We start from the raw sequence: 21,474 nt of genomic DNA, 5'->3' as shown, positions 1-21,474 counted from the left end.
AAATTCGAGAATGGTACGAGTAGGCCCATTTAGAATAAGGCCCAAACTACGTTTCTAATATATATACATATATATTTATTATTGATTATTTTTGTTTTTTGTTTTTATGCCTATCTACCTCCAACTCCAGTCTCCAACCTTTTCGTACTCTTTTTCCTTGTCTCCGAAATCTTTCACGCAGAGGAGGTCGATCTATCTGTCGCCAGTTGGTAATTGAAGAGCGGAAAGAATGTCGGGGAAAGGCGCAAAGGGTTTGATAATGGGCAAAACCCCTGCCCTAAACAAGGACAAGAAGAAGTCTACCACTCGCTCCTCTCGGGCCGGTCTTCAGGTCCCCCCCCTCTCTCTCTCTAAACTATAATCCGTTTTTTGTCAATCTTTCTCGTTTATTATTGGTTTTTGGTTGATGGGTTTTCATTTCCGGGTTTGGGTGCCTGGGTTTCAGTTCTCAAGATCGGATTTTTACCTTAATACGGATGATCTGTATATTTTGAATTGTCCGGTGGTTTATTCTTAATTCTTTTGGTTCTTGTTCATTAATTGGCTTTAATCTGGATTCCGGTTAAAGGATCATAGTTGCTTCATGTTTTGTAAGATTCTTCTTCTTTTTCTTTTTTAATACAATTCATGTCTTTATAAATAATAAATAAAAATTAAAAAAAAAATAATAATAATAATAATTCATGTGACTGCCGAGAACCTGTTGGAGAAAGAATATGAAAGCAAATGGAAATAACCATTAGATTATTCGTAATCATATTTCATATTGTTCTAAATATAAGGTCTCTCATTACCTAAGAGACTAGCTTTTCACTTAATTTTGTCTAAAACTTCACATCTAATCTCTATCTTCCACTTGAAACATCATTGTGTGTGATTCTAGGCATCAATGTAAGTAGCAGTTTGGACCCTGTGCTTCCTACCATTGATACGAAACCAATTTGCTTAATATGCCCCATCCTTGGCTAGCAACAATATCTATCCACATAAACATTACAAGAATCTGATTCTTCAGAACAAAATTTTGTCAGCTGTATGTTCTGCTAGGTCTGAACTGTACAATTCTTGGATGGCCCTAGATGTTTTGGAGGGTTTGGTTCTTTCCTGATCGAACCAAACATATAATTGATGGATGTTATACACAATAAATGGACGATTTTTGTGTTACATGTGTTTTTATTTAATTACATTAAGTTTGTTGAGTTTATTCATTGTAATCACCGAAAAGGGGAAAAAGAGAGAGGAAGATATCTTATATTCATTGTGCTAGTAATCACCATAGACTCAACCTTATACATCTGACCATGCAGTTCCCTGTTGGTCGAATTCACCGGCTCCTCAAGACAAGGGCCACAGCCCATGGAAGAGTTGGTGCAACGGCTGCTGTATACTCTGCTGCGATCTTGGAATATCTGACTGCTGAAGTTTTGGAGCTGGCAGGTAATGCAAGTAAAGATCTGAAGGTTAAGCGCATAACGCCTAGGCATCTGCAGCTTGCAATTCGTGGTGACGAAGAACTTGATACACTCATCAAAGGAACAATAGCTGGAGGTGGCGTGATTCCTCACATTCACAAATCACTCATCAACAAGTCCTCCAAGGATTGAAATTATAATGGATTCGTATATTGTTAACTAACTTTGGTAGAATGAGATTGCTGTCTCCATTTTGTGACATCTTATTAATCCTTGAGGTTTCTTCTGCAGTAATTAAAGGATATCGCCCTCTGAAGTGGTGGTTGGGGGACATTTTGCATGGTTGTGTAATAGTAATGCAGTCTGAATATTTACATGCATATATATATATATACACGTTTTAGGCAGATTATATCTTGATCATGGATTCGCATCTCTGGATGTGTATTTGTATATGCGTGCTATTTTACTTTCTCGTTGAAGATTATAGTGCTGTAAGACCAAAATATGAATATTATTCCAAATGGAGGCTTGCTGTTCCATCTGATGAAAAGGATCATGACATCAATTTAACGTATCCAAATGATGAAGAATAGTTAAGAGCTACATTCCATTCAATAAAGATCGATCCTAATGCCATCAGACTTTCAGAGTCAATGTGAAAAAAACAACCTTCTAGCCTGGTTCTATCTCGAAACACTTACCTGGTAAAATAGCCAGACGTCACAATTCAAAACCCCAGTTTCGGACTGGAACTAAATGGACACAGATCTGGGATCACAGGCTCACAGCAAATCAGACACCGGCATTCTCAGCCGAGGAAAAGAAAAAAGACTGACCTTCTCAATATCCTACCAAACAGTAACAGCTAATCCCAACCAAATAAAATCACCATATCCCTCTCCTTAGAAAAGGAAAATGCACAACCATTCCTAGCATCTTTCCACCAAAAGATCACCATATCCCAGAACCGTGAAACAGAACAAAAAGGTTTTACAGAGCAACGAGCAAGAGGGCTGTCACCATCATACTGCCACAAAGGAAAAGAAGCACTTGAAATCAAATGGCTGAGACCTTAGGAACGTTCACCGGAAACTGGTGGATCTCTTCCATCCATGGGTTCTTCTCCTTCACCGGGTTCACACTCCGTAGAGCCTTCCAAACTGCACTGTTACATTTGAACCCAGACCCAAATGCAATCTGCCATATTCTGTCTCCTCTCTTCACCCTCCCCTTGGATTCTGTATAAGCCAATTCATACCAAAGAGAGCTGCTGGAGGTGTTGCCAAAACGATAAAGTGTCATCCTTGAAGGTTCCATATGCCAATCTGAAAGCTGTAAATTCTTCTGCAACTCATCCAGCACAGCCCTTCCTCCAGCATGAATGCAGAAATGCTCAAAAGCCAGTTTGAAATCTGGGATATAAGGCTTCACCTTCATCTTGAAAAGTTTTCTCCCAACCAATGTGGCAAAGAAGAGTAATTGTTCAGACATTGGCAACACAAGAGGTCCCAACGTAGTGATGTTAGTCTTCAAAGCATTCCCAGCAACTGCCATTAGATCCTTAGATAAAGAAACTCCAATCTTCCCAGTGGGATCCTCCTGTTGAGTAACACAAGAAAAGCACTTATCATCAGCACCTTTGTGGGTTCGAACTGTATGAACCAATTGATACTTGGACCGAAGTCTATCAGACCTCTTGTTCGAAAGCAATATTGCAGCTCCTCCCATTCTAAACAAGCAATTTGAAACAAGCATGGATCTATCATTCCCAAAATACCAATTCAGAGTGATGTTCTCCATGCTAATCACCAAAGCATATGAATTGGGATGAACTTGAAGAAGATCTTTAGCAAGATCAATTGAGATCAAACCAGCACTGCAACCCATCCCACCCAGATTATAACTAACAATATTCCCTCGAAGCTTATAATGGTTAATAACCATTGCAGACACTGATGGAGTTGGATTAAACAAGCTACAATTCACAATCAAAATCCCAATATCTTTTGGTTTCAGACACGTCTTCTCAAAAAGCTGATCAAGGGCACCGAACATCACTGCCTCAGCTTCTCTCCGTGCCTCCGCCATTGATGGATTAGGAGGAACCTTCAAAACCGCTTCAGGGAGATATGTCGACTCCCCAAGACCCGACCGCTCAAGAATCTTCCTTTGGAACTCGAGGTTTTCCTCAGTGAATGTCCCCGTCAAACAGGACCGATCCATGAATATCTGCCTAGTGCATTTCCGGGCATCCTCAGGCTTATAGCATGAAAAATCAACGAGGTAAACAGGGCGGGGACGAGTGAGGAAATAAAGGGTGGATAAGAAGACGAGGAGAGTTGAGCATAGAACGACGGATATGAGATTGTAGCGGAGATGGTCCCAAAGCTCATAAAGACCTTGGAGTGAAAATGTAGAGAGCTGTGCTACGACCACAACAACGAGAGGCGATACAAACAGGTACATTCCATGGGTGATGAGGTAGTGGTAGCCAAGTTTCACATATTTCAGCTTCACGGATTGTTTGAAATCCGGAAGCATTCGCGAATATGTTGACTGTTGAATCAACGGCTTGTTTGGATTGGAATTTGGATATGTCTCCGACATTTTTTTGGTAAAAATTTGAATATAGACTAACAGGAAAGGAACAGTCACAGTTGAAAAAATCTAACGACTTTCCGGAGATCCAAATGGAAAGTGGAGAAAAAGAGCATGAACCCCTTTTCCTTTGAAGCAAAAGTTTTGTGAATTTTAGGTCACGGAAAGCTCATTTGTGAGGAAATCGGAATGTATGACTGGGTAATTAATAAAATAGATTTTAGGTTGGTAGGTTGAGTCGGAGTTTCTCAGATTTCCGATTAAACAAAATCTAAATGTATTTGGAATTGGAGTGTCCCTGAATTTCGGGATAAGAAAGGGTATACCGAGAAGGCTTTATGAACCACAATGAGATCTTCCTAAACAAATAATCGGGGAATGCTGCTCAAAGAACCCAACGTATCCCTGTAAAAGATGAAAACGAACACAATGATATTGATGCATCACCTACAAAAGACTAAGCTTTTAAAGATATTTATTGAAGTTTTGGATGCCACATTTACAGGATGGGTTCGAACTAAAGTTTCTTTAACGAAGAGAGCAAGAAGAGAAAGAAAATGAGATACCATTGCTTGAAGAATGCAGAAGAGAGATTCTTCAAGCAATGCAAGAGGCCCAGATGAAATAACCTTACCTTGAATGTGATATCTAAGCAGAGAACTTCTGAGTATGGTGGTGTAGAGACTAGAGAGAGAGAGAGAGGCCTTCTGAGTGTGGCGGTGTGCACTGTGCTATGCTGGACTTCATATTTTTGTAACATGCTCCGTTTTAAATGCGTTGTCTCCGGTGCAGTTTCTTCAAAGGTTCCTCTCGGATCTTGAAACAGAGGAACTAGACCGAAAGTACAGGTCCCCCTTTAATTTACATTCATAAACATTCACTTTTTATAATTTCGTGAGATTTAAAGATAATTATAAATATTTTTCATCTCATTTTATATCTTATCTATAGTTATGTTTTTATGTTTTTTTTTTAATTTCTTTTTATTTTATATATACTTGTCACACGGTAGAAAAGTTGAGCCACTCGTAAAAATTACTAATTCGGCCACTGATTATTCATGTTTGTAAACTTGTATATTCTTAAGGTTGAAAGCGAATACCAGGTAAGAAAAGAACACCACGTGATGCTTTCTAAATCTTGAGAAAAAGTTCACTGACCACTGCATGTGGCATACTACCTGTTATCTCTGTTTTTTTTTTTTTTTTGGGACGAACCTGTTATCTCTGTTGGTTTTGTTGTCGTCGTCGTTGTTTCTTTATTGTTTTGCCCTTTTTCTTTTTCTTTCTTTTTTTACTTTTTTCTGAGCAGCGGTCCCATGAATCTTCAATCAATAAGACCTATTTAACACTTGGTAATTTAAAAAAGTAAAAAGAAAAAAGATTCAGACCATCCAAAACCTTACCACCAACCCATCAGCCAAATCAAATCGGACAATTTAATATGACTCCCTTTCTTATTGTTTTATTTTTTTATTTTTTTTTTCAATGTATTTCTTAACATTAAAAAAATTAAAAATAAAAATACACCAATCGGTGCAAATGCTCGGTAGACTATCATTTCTCTACCTGAAAATTAAAAAGAAGAATACGAAAAGTACGTCGGTATTCTTCCATGCAAATGATACAATTGCCCTAAAAAAAGGGAGTGTCCTGTCCTTTCTTTTATTTATTTTTCGGGCAATAAATCATTGCATTACGTAAATCCCGCAGAAATGAATTGCATGTGGACCCCGTAAAGATCATTGACAATACATAGCGCTTTTTGCTCCCAGTCTGCATCAGTGCTGTAAAGGAAAGATACCTGTACGGCCCCGACCTCAGCTAGGAAAATGATTCACTTTTAACTTTTTTTTTTTATATTTTTACAACAATATTTTAAATAATTTTTTTTTTTTTTTATATAAAACAACTTCAAAAATATCATTCCTTTATATAAATATTCTCAATTCAACACAATTATATCAAAATTATAAAGAGAAGTTATAAATATATCATGAGTACATTACTTAGCACGCTATTAGTAGGCCTGTACAGGAAACTGAGCGACCCAGCCCGTCCGTGAACACCGACCCGACCTGATTCAAGAAGAACGGTTTTGGCTAGTGATCGGATTCAACCCGTACAATTTGCTCAACCCGTCTTCGTCTTCTTTATTTTCTTTTTAGATCTCAAATTTTCAAGAAGGAGGGTGTTCGTGCCAACAAGTCAAGAGATTCTTTCTGAGATGGGGAAACTATGGGAGGGCCCTCATGGAGACTTTGTTGAGGTTGAGAGATCGGATCTTGACTCGATTCATGGACTCGACGAAAGGCTCGGAGCCCGCATGAGATGAAGAAGACGTTCACGTGGTGGGATGAGTTCTCCCCAAGAGATGGTTTCAGAGCTAGGGAAAATATGGGAGGGCGCTCATGGAGACTTTGTTGAAGTTGAGGGATCGGGTCTTGACTCGGTTCATGGACTCGACGGAAGGCTCGAAGCCAGCATGAGATGAAGAAGACGTTCACGTGGTGGGACCTCATGTGGTTCCTCATCAGTGTGTCATTGGCGGTAATGTCTTCGTTCTTACAGGGTACGAGGCCAAGGAAAACGCAGGTTGTCGTCGTCTTATTGTTCGGCCGGCGTATCCACTATACTGTATGTTTTCTGCTACACCAAGTTCGTGGTGGAGAACCGGCGAGTTTTGTGCCTATTCTGATATTCTGAGTGAAGTCGGGTTGATCCGACTTTAGTCGGATTGAGTTGTGTTTTATTCTTCTGAGAATTGGATCGGGTCAGGTCAGGTCCAAACACAGCCCGAGTTGCAGGCCTAGCTATTAGTACCATTCTCGTTTCGTTGTTACCGTAGCCTTCTGTTTTGAAAAGTTAAATTTTGACGGATTCAAATTTAAAAGTGATCCATGTTAAATTAGATATCTAATAACTATTTAAACTTTTAAACTCAATGTAGATACACGTGAACAGTAACTAAAGTATCCACTTTTTTAAACTTACTCTCTCTCCCCCCAAACAGTCATTATTTTCACATCCCGATTTGTCTCATTCCTCGGGCAAAAATTAATCCAAACATCTACAAATTATTCATTTTTTCTTCATCTCTTCCAATCCAAACAGGGGTTAATTATTGTACTTAGATTTTATCAATCTAATTAGAATAAACGATATAATCATTACATTATGAATTATAAAACCATCAGAAATTACGTGTTATAAATTATAATAATATATCTTATTCGATTAAAAAATATAACGAGTATAAAGAAGGGAGGAGCCATGGAGGTGGTCACAACAAAGAGATGACATAAAACAAGAATATAATAGAACAACCCTATCCTTGACGACGTGCGCATATCATCATAGCATGATGGACAGCAACCAATTCTTCAAATCCTCCCACATCTTTGCATTGTAAATACTTGACTTTTTTGGGTATATGCTCAATAATACAAAGTGCGATGACGTGAAAGCAAAATCTATTCCTAAAAATTATTTTAAAATAGTAATAATTTTTGTATTTGTTGGTTATATATGTATTGTAAGTAGCTAGGTTCAAACAAATGGGCTGAGGCATGGGCTTAACTCTCATTTTAATCCTCTTGACAAACATGTGATTGACTCAACATGAGAGAGCGTGTACTTTAACCTAAACGAAGCCGAACAAGTTCATGAGCTTGAGCATGAACATGAACATGAGAGTGAGCTTTAACCTAAACGAAGCCAAACAAGCCAAGCTCAAAAACCATCCAATTTCTCATAAACTCAAACTTAAAACAATAAAGTCAAACGAGTTGTATGAGCTGGTCCCAATCCAACGCTTTTCAGAAATTCTCAAATCACTTCAGACGAATTCATAACTTGTCCCATGTAGTGACAAGGTCATATCAGTGAAAAAGTGGAGAAGTAAGAGATCAATGTACAAGGATTATAACATATTTATCCAGTAATATGCATGAATGCTACAATCCAAGCAACAATTTGTGCGGCAAAAGAAGTCATTAATATATTTCTCTTGGTCAAAATCAGATCATATATGAAATCAATTGAGCATTAATTGGTAACTGAATACATACAAACAAAAGGGGATATATAGAGGACTATCACTGACCTTAAAACTGCAGACCTCTCCACAAGCCAAATCTTGCTGCTATGGGGTGAAAAAACATTGGATGAGCTGGTGCACCAGTCCCACAACTTTCTAAACCTCAAATATCAAGAGAGATTCTGTGTTGTGATTACTCCCCATCTTTCACAAGCACCAATTCAGCAGCCAGTGCAATATGATCACTACCCCATTTCTGAAGAACATGGTAAATTATATATACCTTAAGCTGGAATATGACTACATTATAGTAAAGCTATGCTAAAGTGAGCCTAGTTGCAGGAATGATTCACATTTGTTAACATTGTATGATCTTAAAGTCTGGAATTCTAAACTGGGATTGGTATTTCTGTTGGCGAAAAAACAAGTGACATGTTTATCCAAAGAACAGGTGTTTGTCTTGCAAAATATCGGAATAAACAGAACCAATTTTTATTTTTTATGCACAGACACACTGTCAAAAAATGGCTTTATAATTTAAAAGAAAAATATATAACTATAGTTTAATACTTGAACCATCTAGATCCCTTGATCTCTGCTGATATTTTATTGTTAGCATCACCTACCACACCTTCAAAGTGAACAAACATAATCACCTATTATACCTTCGTTGGGAACCCCGGAGTCCATTGCATTGCATGATTTGGTATTGGAGCAAGAGCCCGAACAGTCTGGAGACCTTCAGAACGCCTGGATGTCAAATAAAGGTGAATACGCTTCAAATTTCCCTGAGATATACTCATCAAAAAATTTCCAAGACATGTATCCACACACTATTTTGTATGATTATATCAGAGAATATGTTCATCATGTGTGATTAATCCTATCCAACTTCCAATTTGACAAGCAGCATTTCATGGAAGACTATACTGGGAACGGCAGAATCTTAAAGAGCACTTACCATATGTAATCAACCGTGCCCAGAAAACACCTGTTGTAACTGGTAACTAAGGGCTCCCCATTTGAGTCTCTAGTCCCTGAACAATCCTACAAAAATGCATAAAAGTACAAGCTGTAATGGCAGATCCTTAATGAGTAATGAAGAATACGTAATATGTAAGAGCTGCAAATTTTTACAAAATCTATCTGTTATGCACAAACAGATAGTTCCAGACTAAGAGCAAAAAACATCACTTGATCTACCTTAACCTCTGTGTATGTGCTACTGAGCATTAGAGGGTGGTCCAAAAGGGTGCAGTCTGCATTGCCCGTAGCCATTTCTATTTCCATTGGAGTCCATGATGAAGGATCATAAGCAGTGTTTTCCATAGCAACAGGCACATAATCCAAGCTTGGGGATAAATCATTCTCAATTTCATTGCTTAGTGAATTTGACGGTGAATTGTGGGGAAAGGACTCAAGCTCCTTGGACTGATCTGATACTGCAAGGTTTGATCTTAATTGATCAAAATCAGATCGGAAGACATCTTCAGTGTCATGCAATGAAGATAAAAATGTGCTTTCATCTTCACCTACATCTCCATCTTCTGCCACGGCTTTATCAGGCCCATTTTGAGATAAATTCTCCAGTTTCTCATCTGCTATAAAGTCAATGCTAGTAGATGGGCATGAAATGCTGGCTTGATATTGGCTCAGAGAGCTAGCATAATCATCATTCCCAACTGGATGGGATGATGGATTGCCTGGAGGAAAGACTTCAACTACATTTTCTACATTGTCATTGGACTCAGCATATTCACTTAATGATCCATCATGTGAATGAGGGGGGTCATTTACTTCTTCACTGTATCCACTGTGAATAACATTAGAGTAAACTTCTTCGTGATCAGAAGCTACTGGATGAGTATATTTATCAGAAAACCCACCTTCACTGTGAGAAGCACTTGAGTCTCCCCTGGATCCATCAACTGCATCACGAGAACTTGATTCATATAACTCCTTAAAGCCATCCACAGCACTCTGCTGAGTTTCTTTTCTCGCTTCATTCTGCAATGCCCCACCATCCTTTTCGCTTCGGCTTTGCATGTCAGAGCAAGATTCATCAGATGGATCCAAGACAGTGTTAACACGTTCAAGCTGTGAGTTGCTCATTCCTGGAACACTATCCTCAGTGCAGTCTAGATCATCCAGCTTCTTATCTGAAACCGAAACACTGACCTTGTTGTCAATTTCCGTTCTATCTGTCAATGATGGATCATTACTCGAATTATTAGCAGACCTGGTCCTGCAATAATTTGCAAGCTTAAATGCTCAGGACAACGCAATAAACTAGCTTAGCTCACATAAATGAACATCTAACGAGTACAGACCCTACCCATAATTAGAATTATATGACCTTTGTGCAGATATTTCTGCAGTAGCTTGTCCTGACACCTTATCTCTACCCACTCCAGACAAATCTAGCTGCAACATACTGAAAAATTATATATGTATCTATATATATAGTTAATTATTAGCATATCCATCATTAAAAATAGAATATAAAAAGCTTACCTTCCTTCCAGAAATAAAGTTGTACAATGGACTCTGATGTAAAAATCAGAATGTAGATGTCATGATACATAATAATAACAGAAATTGAACTCAAAGATCACTTCACACCTGAGCAAAAAGTAAAAATTGAAGCATGAAAGAAGTTATAACCTTGGGGGTACAATTAAAATCCCCACATATAACAACTGGAGCATCATCCCAGAGTTTTGAAACAGAATGGGCCCTATTTAGGAGCGCCCTGACCTGTTAAAAAAAGAGAAGGCAGGAAATCAATTACAGATAGAACTGAAGAGAATGATTAGCATTGTCGTGGGACAAGAATTAGGATGAATGTTACACCAAATCTCTTTATCTGATAACACAATAGTTACAAAACAGGTTTATGTGCAATGTGATACAGAAGCACAGCTTCAGCTTATGTGCCAGCCACAGCGTGTCAAAAACCAAGATGAGTGATCTAGTGCAATGGACCTACTATCCACAACAAATCAATGATTATATGCAATAGTCCAACTAGTCTCCTAGTGCCACCAAATTGATAATACATTGGCGTGAAAGCACATTTTTTCTTGTTTCTAGATAATACTTCACATCTAGAAAGCACATAAAACACAATTTTCTTGACAGTGTGGTAGTAATAACTGCACATATGGGACAAATATTGTGAAACACAGTTTCAAATTTTGAACAGATAAAAAAAGAGAGCAACAGGGATCAGTACAGTGTTGGCAGTCATGCATTCTAAAATAATGGAACTAGAAGGGGGGCAAGGATGGAAAAATAAATGAAGAAAATATCTGTTCCGTGACACAGTCTAACAGCATGTCGTCAAATATTAACATGTGGAAACAACATTCCTATAACAATGTTATATAGCGTTGCAGCAGAACCACAGCAATATCAGATGCACCAACAACATCAAACATCATAGTACATAGATATGTCAAGTGATTAACCATTTCCCCATGGTCACATCAATCCATTATAGATAAAGAAAAGACAATATTTTTTTTAATATTGGTAAATAAGATTTTATTATCGTAGGAATAGGCAAAAGTCCCAGTACACGGGTCATATACAAGAAAAATTGCCAGAGAAAAATCGGAGTGACCAGCACCACAGACTGAATACCTGGCCAAGCTTAATTTCTCCTCTTTTTGGATTGTAAAGCACATGGATATTACATACGACAACCTTACTGGAACCTTTTGAGCTGCAGATACAGATATTAAACTTATACTCAAGCATGCATGCAAATATAGGTTCATCGCATAAAAACATTAAAAATCACAATAAACGTACAACAATAGCGCAGAAAACTGAATCAGTAAGTGGCATAAAGCATCAATGAAAAAGAAATGCTACAAGCATCTAATTACAAAAGAAGTGGCAACCTGCATATTAAATCATTAATCAGCATAGGAGCCAAGGTTGTCGGAAAAGTTATCACTTAAATATATATATGTGCATACATATAGATACGTATATTATGTAAGCTTATAGAAGCAGGGAGAAGAAAAGCCAAGGAGCAACTATAATTTTTTCAGAGAAAAGAATATTAATTAATTAGAAATGGACTGGTGCTTGTTTATAATTGATAAATAAATGGGTCATATTAACCTAGTCTCATCTCTCCCTCACCCCTTAAATTGTTAAGAAACCCAGTATCCAGAAATACACAAGCTCATCGAGTTAACTAATTTTTTTTTAACAAGAACATATTTAAACTCAAGTTTAGGGTTTCTAAAATTCAACTGTGGAGCAGGAACAATCACTGGTTTTAGGATCTCATTTTAGCCATAGAATTATAATCATCATCGTAAATTCACAATGAAATGGGGAGAAAATATAAACTTCAATGACATTAAAAATCTTTCTATCCATAAAGATCCTTGTCTCATGAGTACTTGATTATGAAGAAAAACACATCATAAGGAGATTGAAAAATTTTTGTTTTTAAAATTCAGAAGCAGATTAATGATGTTTCATTTGGAACACATGCAAAGGTTAAGTTATGTAAACATACATTTTATAGACTACTTAAGCATAAATTACCTTATTGGTAGAGCTAAAGTCTCTTCACTTGAATTTTTATTCACCAACTGTTGACAAAAAAGTAACATCGCTTTATTGGCTAAAATGCATGGTAGGGGGGGGAGCAGGGAAATGAAGTTAAAGTCAACCAAAACCATCATGTTTCAGGTTAGTGGTTGTAAAGATCTGACGTACCTCCAGCACACATATCTGAGCAACATTATCCCTAAGTCCAAGCTTATTGAACTCGATGCATTCCTCATGAAGCAACTTGAATCTAATGCAGAGAACATAATACTAACTTTCAGAAAATACCATCAAGACCAATTTGCTTGAAGATAGACATGATAACATCAAAATGAATTATTTAGAACAAAAAGGAAAAACAGAAAATCCTACTTTAGACAATGCTAGCAACAAAGAGATGAAAGCACATCACAGTGCTAATTACGCACTTCACCATTTGATTGTACACCGAAATAGAAAAGAAAAACCAAAACTGAAAAAATTAATATAGAAACTTGGATAGAAGATGGCAAGGATGCAACAAATTTAAGTCGAAGGGAACACAATACAACATACAAAAAATTATAATATCTAAAAAATCCAGGATAGGAGAACTAAATAGAATTTACAAAATCAATTTTAGCCCTGCAAGGACAAACTGAAAAATCCAACTAGTTACTAGAGGTGTCAAATCGTATTAACGGGTCATGTTCATGTAATATACTATATAGGTCAACCTTAACCCGACCCGTTAAACTTATTGTATCAAAATCTCAAACCCTAACACGACCCATTAAAATAACGGATTGTGTCATGTCAATTCGTTTGGACCTATTAGTGAATATTGTGAAATAGCGTTTCAAACTGTTTATGTAAATAAGTTGAATAGGTTCGAAATTAACTCGTTTGACCTAATTAAATTTAGCATAATTTTATATAAATATTAAAATTACAATATCTATAAAAATTATAAAACTAATTACAAGTCCAAAATTACAATCCAAACAATAAAAATATCAAAATTAAAATTCTCAATTTTACTTTTTGGTAGAAGGATATACTTGTAATTTTAACTTTCTTAACGTGTCATAACGAGTTATAACAGATCAAAACGGGTTGACATGTTATCAACCAGTTAAGCAATCGTGTCTTAACGGGTCAACCTGTTTTGACCCGAACCCGTTATTATTGTGTCGTGTTCGTGTTAGTTTAACTGCTCGTGTAACATATTGCCACCCCTATTAGTTACTACTAGAATAAACTATCATCTTACAAGAACATTTATTTGTCTAGATTAGTCAGGACAATATCATATATTGATTCAAAATTACACAGAAAATCAGACCACTCTTCTGGGTATATGTCCTTTGCACAAAAATTAATGCATACTGATAAGAGATGATATAAGCTGCACACATAATTTACCTTGACATTCGCCAAAAGATTGCACAGCCATCAACTGGAGTGCCAGTACGCATCTATATATTGACCCGAGCATGGTCAGAATTCTCTTATCCATAAGAACTTTTTTTTCGATAGGTAAGTAAGAAGAACTACCATGTAAATATATATATACATGCATGTATATATTTATATATATTTCAGATTTTTAATTAGCAAGATAATTACTGTCACATCTCAGTAATAACCCCAAAGGGTTGGCCCAAGTGGTGAAGGCCTTGGTCTTGGGGTCTCATTCCCTTCAAGGTCCTAGGTTCAACACCTCATGGGTGCAAACAATCCTTTGGGGCCACACCCCCTGGTGAAAAGCCAGCGATTTAACCAATTCCGTGTAGGGAAACTTCCGAGGGTGCGGTGCACGGGACTGGGGTTTATTCTGCAGGGGTGGGTCCAAAGGGCCCTGCCTTGGAGAGGTTCCCCGACATCAAAAAAAAACACTGTCACATCTCAGTAATAAGTTGGTAAATACCGTAAATTCATAATCATAATCTCAAATAATTTGCATATAGATTGATACTTATTAAAAAAGAAAAAATTAATTTGCATGTGGATTGATAAACACCTACAGATATTAGTGCGAATGATAATTACAATCTTAAAGCACTTTCTAAGTATGGCTCAAGGTTAATCAAGAGTACTCAATCTACCACTTATGGAAAAATAGATGGAGCAGTTGCAGCCAATTTCTTAAGGTGCCCTAGTCATAAGTTTCACTTTCATAGAGTGAAATGGAATATAGTGCATGTTCTTCTTTCAATTGAGCACTTCCAACCGAACTTTGTAAGGGGAATGGTTGATTGTTTAGGAGAGGAGAGGGATCATCTTAGGATACAAGTAATAGGCAAGCAGGGGAAAAATGTGTGGAAGATGATTTCTATCTGTATTCTATGGTGCATTTGGAAGGAACAAATGACCAGACGTTCGAAGATAGGAATGTTCATTGGAGATTAGATTACTATTTGTTAGGACTTTGTTTCTTTGGGCCAAAGCTGTAGATTTCAATAGCCTTGATTTTCATGATTTTCTTATTTCTATTTCTTCCTCCCGAATAATTGTTATCTCTTGTATACCCCCTATATACTTGGGCTATGCCTATTCGTATTAATATAATTTAACTATTTACTTATAAAAACAATTCAAGGTGACGGTTAAACAGTAGTGGCAAACTTCTTCTTCTATTTTTTTTTTTTTTTTTTTTCGGAAGAGCCTGGTCGAGGCTAGATAGGTTAGTTGTCTCTCATTCCTGGGAGATTCACTTTCCCAATTTGTGTCAAAAACGGCTTCCTCAACTTTGCTATGATCATTTTCCCCTATCACTAGATTGTGGCGGTCTTCAGGAGGGACGGAGATACTTTAAGTTTGAGAACATGCGATTAAAGGTGGATGGGTTCGTCGAAAAAGTCCTCATGGTGGGCCTCCTATTAGCTCTCAGGCACTCCTAGTTTTATTCTAGCGGGGAAGCTTAAAGCGTTGAAGAATGATCTCAGAAAATGGAATTTAGAAGTCTTTGGAAACATCAATGACCAGTGGGACAAACTTTTTACGGAGTTGTAGCAACTTGATAAGAAAGAAGCGGAAAGGGCATTATCACTTGAGGATAGGATAAGAAGACTTTGTAGTTGCTGAGCTGGAAAAAATCACCCTTATGGAGGAAATATCGTAGAAGCAAAAATCACGGGCTCTTTGGTTGAATGAAGGGGATAGGAGCACAAAATTTTTTCATAGGGTCGCAAACTCCCATAGAAGGAACAACACCATTGAGGTCCTCTATGAGGAGGGCAGGGCTATATTGGGTAGAAATGCTATTAAGGACCATATTGTCCATTCCTACGATAAGCTTTTGACAGAGAAGTACTTTTGGAGGCCCAAGATGGACGGACTAGCTATCGATTCCATCGACCACACAAGCACGCCTTGGTTGGAGAGGCCTTTCGAATAAGAAGAGGTGTTTGGCGTGTTAAAATGTATGAACAAAAATAAAGCCCCAGGACCAGATGGCTTTCCAATAACTTTTTTTCACGCTTGTTGGGACACTGTTAAAGAGCACATAATTAAGGTTTTTTTGGAATTTCATTCTTTTATGAAATTTCAGAAGAGCCTTAAGGTCTCTTGCATCGCACTTATTCCCAAGAGGGCAAGGTCAATGGAAGTGAATGATTTTCGGCCCATAAGTTTGATAAGTGGGGTTTACAAGATTATCTCTAAAGTTTTAGCGAAGCGGTTGAGCGAGGTCATGGGGAAGATCATCTCGAAGTCACAAAATGCATTTGTGAAAGAAAGGCAAATACTAAACTCGGCCCTCATTACTAACTAATATCTGGAAAGCAGAGTCAGAGCTGGTATTCCAGGTATTTTGTGTAAACTGGATATGGAAAAGGCATTTGATCATGTAAATTGGGACTTTTTGTCGTATATTCTTAGTAGGTATGGCTTTGGGGTAAGTTGGTGTTAGTGGATCAAGCACTGTATTACAACTGTCAGATTCTCTGTTCTGGTCAATGACACTCCCAAAGGTTTCTTCAACAGCTTTCGGGGATTGAGACATGGGGATCCATTATCCCCACTCTTATTTATTCTTGTCATTGAAGTGTTAAGCAGAATGATGGAAAGGGCAGTGGATATGGGTTTCATCTCGAGTTACTCGGTGGGTGGTTCTACTCATGGAAGCTTGATGGTTTCTCATCTTCTTTTCGCCAATGATATGTTGATTCTTTGTGACCCGGATGTAGATCAGATTCGCTCCCTCAGAGTATTTATACTTTGCTTTGAAGCCGAATCTGACCTTAAGGTGAACTTATCGAAGTCGAAAGTAGTCCCCGTTGGCTTGGTCAGCAACTTAGGGGAGGTGGCTGCCATCTTGGAATGCAAGGTCACATCCTTACCAATGAAGTATCTTGGACTCCCATTGGGAGCCCCTCATAATTCTAAGGTAATGTGGGAAGGGATTGTTGAGAAAATTGAAGGCAAACTGGCGGGATGGAAGATAATTTACTTGTCTAAGGGCGGGAGAATCACACTTATTAAGAGTACGTTATCCAATCTCCCAACGTATTTTCTTTCCTTATTTCCAGTGCCTGCAGGGGTGTCGAATAGACTAGAAAAGATTTTTCGTGATTTCTTATGGGGAGGGCTAGAGGATACAAAGAAATTCCATTTGATCAAATGGGATAAACTATGCGCGCCGCTGTCTTGCGGCAGGTTGGGCTTAAGAAATTTGAGAACCTTCGACAAGGCACTTCTCGGTAGATGGTTATGGTGTTTTCACCTTGAGAGAGACGCTCTTTGGAGAAATATTTTAGACGTCAAATATGAGAGTGTATGGGGAGGTTGGTGTTCTAATGAAGTCAGAGGGGCTTATGGCGTGGGAGTTTGGAAACTTATCCGGAAGGGCTGAGATGATTTCTCGGCAACTACAAGTTTGAGGTGGGAAGGGGCACATGGATCAAATTTTGGCATAATATTTGGTGCGGGAATGTGGCTTTGAAAAATGCTTTCCCCTCTCTTTATTGGATTGCGTTGGATCAAAGCTCTTCCGTGGCTTATAATATGTGCAATAATTCTGATTCCATTACTTGGTCTGTGAGATTCACTAGAGCTGTACAGGATTATAAGATGAGAGACATCACTGACAGAGTGTTACATGCGCTGAAATTAAGGGCGGGAAAGGAGGAGAAATTACTCTGGACCTGCACAGGAAACAAGAAATTTTCAATTCGTTCATATCACAAAGCCTTGTCGATCCACTCCTTCAATGACTTCCCTTGGAAGAGCATTTGGAGGAGCAATGTTCCCCTCAAAGTTGCTTTCTTTGGGTGAATGGCCTCCCATGGCAAAATCTTAACAATCAAGAAGTTAAGAAAGTGTGGACTCTACATAACGGATTGGTGCTACATGTGCAAACGTAATGGCAAATCAGCAGATCACCTTCTTCTTCATTGCGAAGTAATTAAGGTATTTTGGGATGCAATCTTCTCGAGACTTGGTATTGCATGAGTCATGCCTAAGAGGGTGATAGATCTATTGTCTTGTTGGTGAGGGATAAGGGGCAATCGCCAAATCGCTGCAATATGGAAAATTATACCTTTATGCTTAATGTGGTGCACATGAAACGAAAGAAATGACCGTTGTTTTGAGGATAGGGAGTGCTCCCCGGACAGTTTTAGGGACTTTTTCTTTCATACTTTGTTGCTTTGGACCTCTTCTATTGTATGGAATTGAACGAGTCTAAATGATTTGTATGCTACTATCAGTAGCCCATAATTTTGTAATTGGCTTTTTCTTGTATACTTCCTATGTACTTGAATTTTGCCTAATTACGTAGATTAATAAAACTTCTTTTTACCAATAAAAAAAAAAAAATACTCAGATGACAAAGTTACCAAAAATGCATATTGGTGTTTGAAATAGTATCTACATCCAGACATGCCTTTGTGACAAACTAGCACAAAGAGATGAAAATATGAATGTCCTTGTTACATAAATGCAGGGAAAACGCACCTTCCAAATGCCACTGTACCCCCTAAGCTTCAACTCCTCTTCTAATTCCTGAAATCTATCAACCTCCTGAAAATAATATTGTAAGAGAATAAATAGTTTCCGGACCACAAGCAGCAAAACGACTTATTTATCAAATGTTGCACAAAAACAAGTCAGCAACATGCAATTTGACATGATGGCTTACAAACTGCAGAGGGAACAGAGGAGCAGAAACCATATTGACCCAAACCCATGACCTTAAACTACTCTGAATAAAATTATTTATGTACAATTCAATGATACGCAGATCCAATTGTTAACTATTTAAAATCATCCTGTAACAAGCATTAATAGGCTCCTCACTTCTACTAAAAATTTGAGGCAGAAGACTCATATCCAACCAAAAATAATCCAAACAAGATGTTAAAACATGGCGATTACTTCTTAGAAATTACACGTAGAAATTTTATGTACAATACGCAACATTTTCATGCAGGTAGTCATGCGTTAAAAGTGAAGGAGATTTTCTAGTAATGCATCATCTGTCTAACTGTTTATATGATAAATTTGATATAATCTAAAACAAATTCGAACCAAATGTTGAATTCTCTCATGATACACACTAAAATGTTCAAGTTTAGAATGAACTTAAGAGATAAAAGTAAGAAGAGGCACAAACTTCTTCTAGGACTAAACATGATGGTGTATGAGACGTAGCAGACTATTAACCTGGAAGCACATTACGTCAGCTGACCATAATCCAAGCTCAAAAAGTATATTTTTCTTTCTCCACTCCCAGTCCAACATATGACGGGGTATGTGAAAGTAAAGCTTGCTCCGGTGGTTAATAGCAAGGTAGTCAGCCAATATGTTATACGAAAGAACCACAAACCTCTCTGTAAAGCGCAAAATATATTATAACAAGGTTAAACCAACAGAACCCGCATCACTCTAGGAAACAGAAGGCTAAAACTAGGACAATGCTTTTTACAACTAAAGAAGATAAATATTCCGATATAGAAATAAACGAAAGCACGCAATGTTCATCTACCACAATTAGGAGAGGGTGCCTGCGTCGCATACTCCCAATTCCGATAATCCAAGGGCTTCGGCCGGAATTGCTGTGGTGGACGAAACGCCTGGTTCGGATCGAACCGCAAATGCTGCCGAAACTGCTGGCTTTGATTATTATAAGGTGGAGGCTGCCTGTACCGTTGGTTTTGATTGTTGTAAGGGGGAGGAGGCGGCTGACGAAACTGTGCGTTTTGAGTATACGGATGTGGTCTAGGGTTGAGAGGTGGAGGGCGAAACCCGGTTTGGTCGGCGAAACTTGCCAAATCACCTCGGCGGAACCCTAGGTTGGCGTCGCGTACTGAGCGGAAGTGCGAGTCTCCAGTCACGAAATGGTCCCCTTGGCCTCTCCCTCCGGTGTGAGAACGGTCGGAGAAGCCCCTCCAGCGACCACCTCGGGACTGCAACAAAAATGGAGAAATTAAAGAAAATTGAAGGCATGCTATTTAAGTTTACGAATCGAGAGAGAGGGAGAGAGTACGGTAGGGCGAGAAGACATGGTGGTTGAGGAGATGTCGTTGGCAGCAGCAGGGCGGAAACGCCTCATCGAAAGAAAGACAGTTACCGTTGCAGTGACCGAGCGAGTCTAGGGTCAAGGGTGGGCACCCTCCTCCATGCAGCACACCGACCTTGTCTTTTTTTTTTATATTTTTTTTTCGTTTTCTATTATTTATATATACTATGGCCGGGGAGGCTGATTTTATTTTATTTTATTTTTTGTAACTGACAATGTCGTTGCTGTATTTTCCGCGTGTCAACTATGTAAGAGTGCAATCCGATTCTGTCAGAGCAAGGGACAGCTAGCAAGGGACGGCTCCATCAAAACAAAAATCACCATCGTCCAATCGTTTCCATTTCCTCGCATTCTTTTTCCATCCATTACAACCTTACACAGAGAGAGAGAGAGAGAGAGAGAGAGTCGTAGTGTTCATTTTTCTCGTTACCCGGTGCTTGCCTTTCTTCTGCAAAACCAGCAGAGCCCCGGCAACCTCTCGCTTCAGAATTCCTTCTGTTTATGTATGTAGCACGTGCATAGTCGCTTGTGGAACTGCTGGGATCTTTTTTTTGGTAGCTTCCTAAGTTGGACTTACATAAGGTTGTCTTTGTAGTACGATGTCATCTGCCCACCGATACATGCAATGGGTACACACAGGCGTATATATATAACAAAATGATATTTACAATCTTATAATATACAAATCTCGCGTACTTAAAAAATATAGATAAATATAAAATACACATGAAAAAATCATTTTTCAAATTATAAATCTCACTTTTTTTCAAAATGAGTACATAAAACTTATATACCTTAAGACTATATGTAGCATTATTCATATATATATATATATATATATATATTTAATCAAAAACCAATTTGTACGTGAAGTTCGGTGACTTCGTACGTAAAACCAATTCTTGAACTTCGCACGCCTTGGAAGAATGAGTTGAAATATTTCCCCCCATAAGATTAGAACAACCAAACATCTTCGTTAAAAGCGTTGGGTTATGTTAGAGGCTTTAGATTGCTTTTGGGTCACATTTGCTTTTAGATTGCCCGGCCCATATACATCCACCGTTCTTCTTTTTTTTTTTTTTTCTTTTTTTTTTTTACTACTATATACTAACAAAAAATATAATTACTAACATAATTGTGTACTAATCTGTGTACTAATATGATGTGATTGATCAAAAAATAGATTTTATTAAAAATAGTATTAATTTAAATTTTAAGTATGAATAAATCAGTATTGATATACAGATTAGTACGCGACTGTATTTGTATATAACAAAACTCATCCGTATTAAAGTACGCTGTGTCTTTTGCTTCGCAGGCTTGGATCTCGCAATAAGAGACCTT

At 38.0% G+C, this 21,474-nt stretch overlaps 3 protein-coding genes across 6 annotated transcripts; 1 reads left to right on the top strand and 2 right to left on the bottom strand.

The window, feature by feature from the left end:
• Positions 1-94: 94 nt before the first annotated feature.
• On the top strand, positions 95-1,822 carry LOC122316962 (probable histone H2A variant 3). Its single transcript, XM_043133835.1, has 2 exons — positions 95-331; positions 1,311-1,822. The coding sequence occupies exons 1-2, from the start codon at positions 230-232 to the stop codon at positions 1,605-1,607; spliced, it is 399 nt and encodes a 132-aa protein (XP_042989769.1). The 5' UTR covers positions 95-229; the 3' UTR covers positions 1,608-1,822.
• Positions 1,823-1,998: 176 nt separating this feature from the next.
• LOC122316961 (3-ketoacyl-CoA synthase 11-like) lies at positions 1,999-4,807 on the bottom strand. Its single transcript, XM_043133834.1, has 2 exons — positions 4,651-4,807; positions 1,999-4,421 (listed from the first exon to the last, which is right to left on the bottom strand). The coding sequence occupies exon 2, from the start codon at positions 4,023-4,025 to the stop codon at positions 2,475-2,477; it is 1,551 nt and encodes a 516-aa protein (XP_042989768.1). The 5' UTR covers positions 4,026-4,421; positions 4,651-4,807; the 3' UTR covers positions 1,999-2,474.
• Positions 2,879-20,276, bottom strand: LOC122316959 (carbon catabolite repressor protein 4 homolog 6). 4 transcript variants are annotated; one of them, XR_006244332.1, is made up of 16 exons: positions 20,098-20,276; positions 19,597-20,017; positions 19,275-19,441; positions 18,567-18,632; positions 14,034-14,086; positions 12,798-12,879; positions 12,624-12,670; positions 11,700-11,781; positions 10,719-10,811; positions 10,569-10,601; positions 10,390-10,478; positions 9,258-10,299; positions 9,016-9,101; positions 8,720-8,804; positions 8,121-8,310; positions 2,879-3,017 (listed from the first exon to the last, which is right to left on the bottom strand). XR_006244332.1 is itself a non-coding variant. In XM_043133830.1 (15 exons), the coding sequence occupies exons 1-15, from the start codon at positions 20,161-20,163 to the stop codon at positions 8,248-8,250; spliced, it is 2,454 nt and encodes an 817-aa protein (XP_042989764.1). In that variant the 5' UTR covers positions 20,164-20,276; the 3' UTR covers positions 7,745-8,247. The 4 variants fall into 4 exon arrangements, 2 of the variants coding, with proteins under 2 accessions (XP_042989764.1, XP_042989763.1); XR_006244333.1 differs by lacking the exon at positions 2,879-3,017 and adding an exon at positions 5,207-6,867; XM_043133830.1 differs by lacking the exon at positions 2,879-3,017 and having other exon boundaries at positions 7,745-8,310; positions 10,411-10,478.
• Positions 20,277-21,474: the final 1,198 nt, after the last annotated feature.

Source organism: Carya illinoinensis, chromosome 7, assembly GCF_018687715.1.
Source record: "Carya illinoinensis cultivar Pawnee chromosome 7, C.illinoinensisPawnee_v1, whole genome shotgun sequence".
Classification (NCBI taxonomy): Eukaryota; Viridiplantae; Streptophyta; class Magnoliopsida; order Fagales; family Juglandaceae; genus Carya; species Carya illinoinensis.
Note: the sequence above shows the minus strand (reverse complement) of the source record. Positions and strands in the feature narration are given on the sequence as shown.

What these genes read in the sequence shown, in the direction of transcription:
- LOC122316962 (XM_043133835.1), top strand. Translation starts at nt 230, where the DNA reads ATGTCGGGGAAAGGCGCAAAGGGTTTGATAATGGGCAAAACCCCTGCC. An exon ending in CCTCTCGGGCCGGTCTTCAG is followed by an intron (nt 332 to 1,310) that starts GTCCCCCCCCTC and finishes CTGACCATGCAG; the next exon opens with TTCCCTGTTGGTCGAATTCA.
- LOC122316959 (XM_043133829.1), bottom strand. Translation starts at nt 20,163, where the DNA reads ATGAGGCGTTTCCGCCCTGCTGCTGCCAACGACATCTCCTCAACCACC. An exon ending in CTGACGTAATGTGCTTCCAG is followed by an intron (nt 18,633 to 19,274) that starts GTTAATAGTCTG and finishes TATTATTTTCAG; the next exon opens with GAGGTTGATAGATTTCAGGA. An exon ending in ATTTTAATTGTACCCCCAAG is followed by an intron (nt 10,602 to 10,718) that starts GTTATAACTTCT and finishes TTTTTACATCAG; the next exon opens with AGTCCATTGTACAACTTTAT.
- LOC122316961 (XM_043133834.1), bottom strand. Translation starts at nt 4,025, where the DNA reads ATGTCGGAGACATATCCAAATTCCAATCCAAACAAGCCGTTGATTCAA.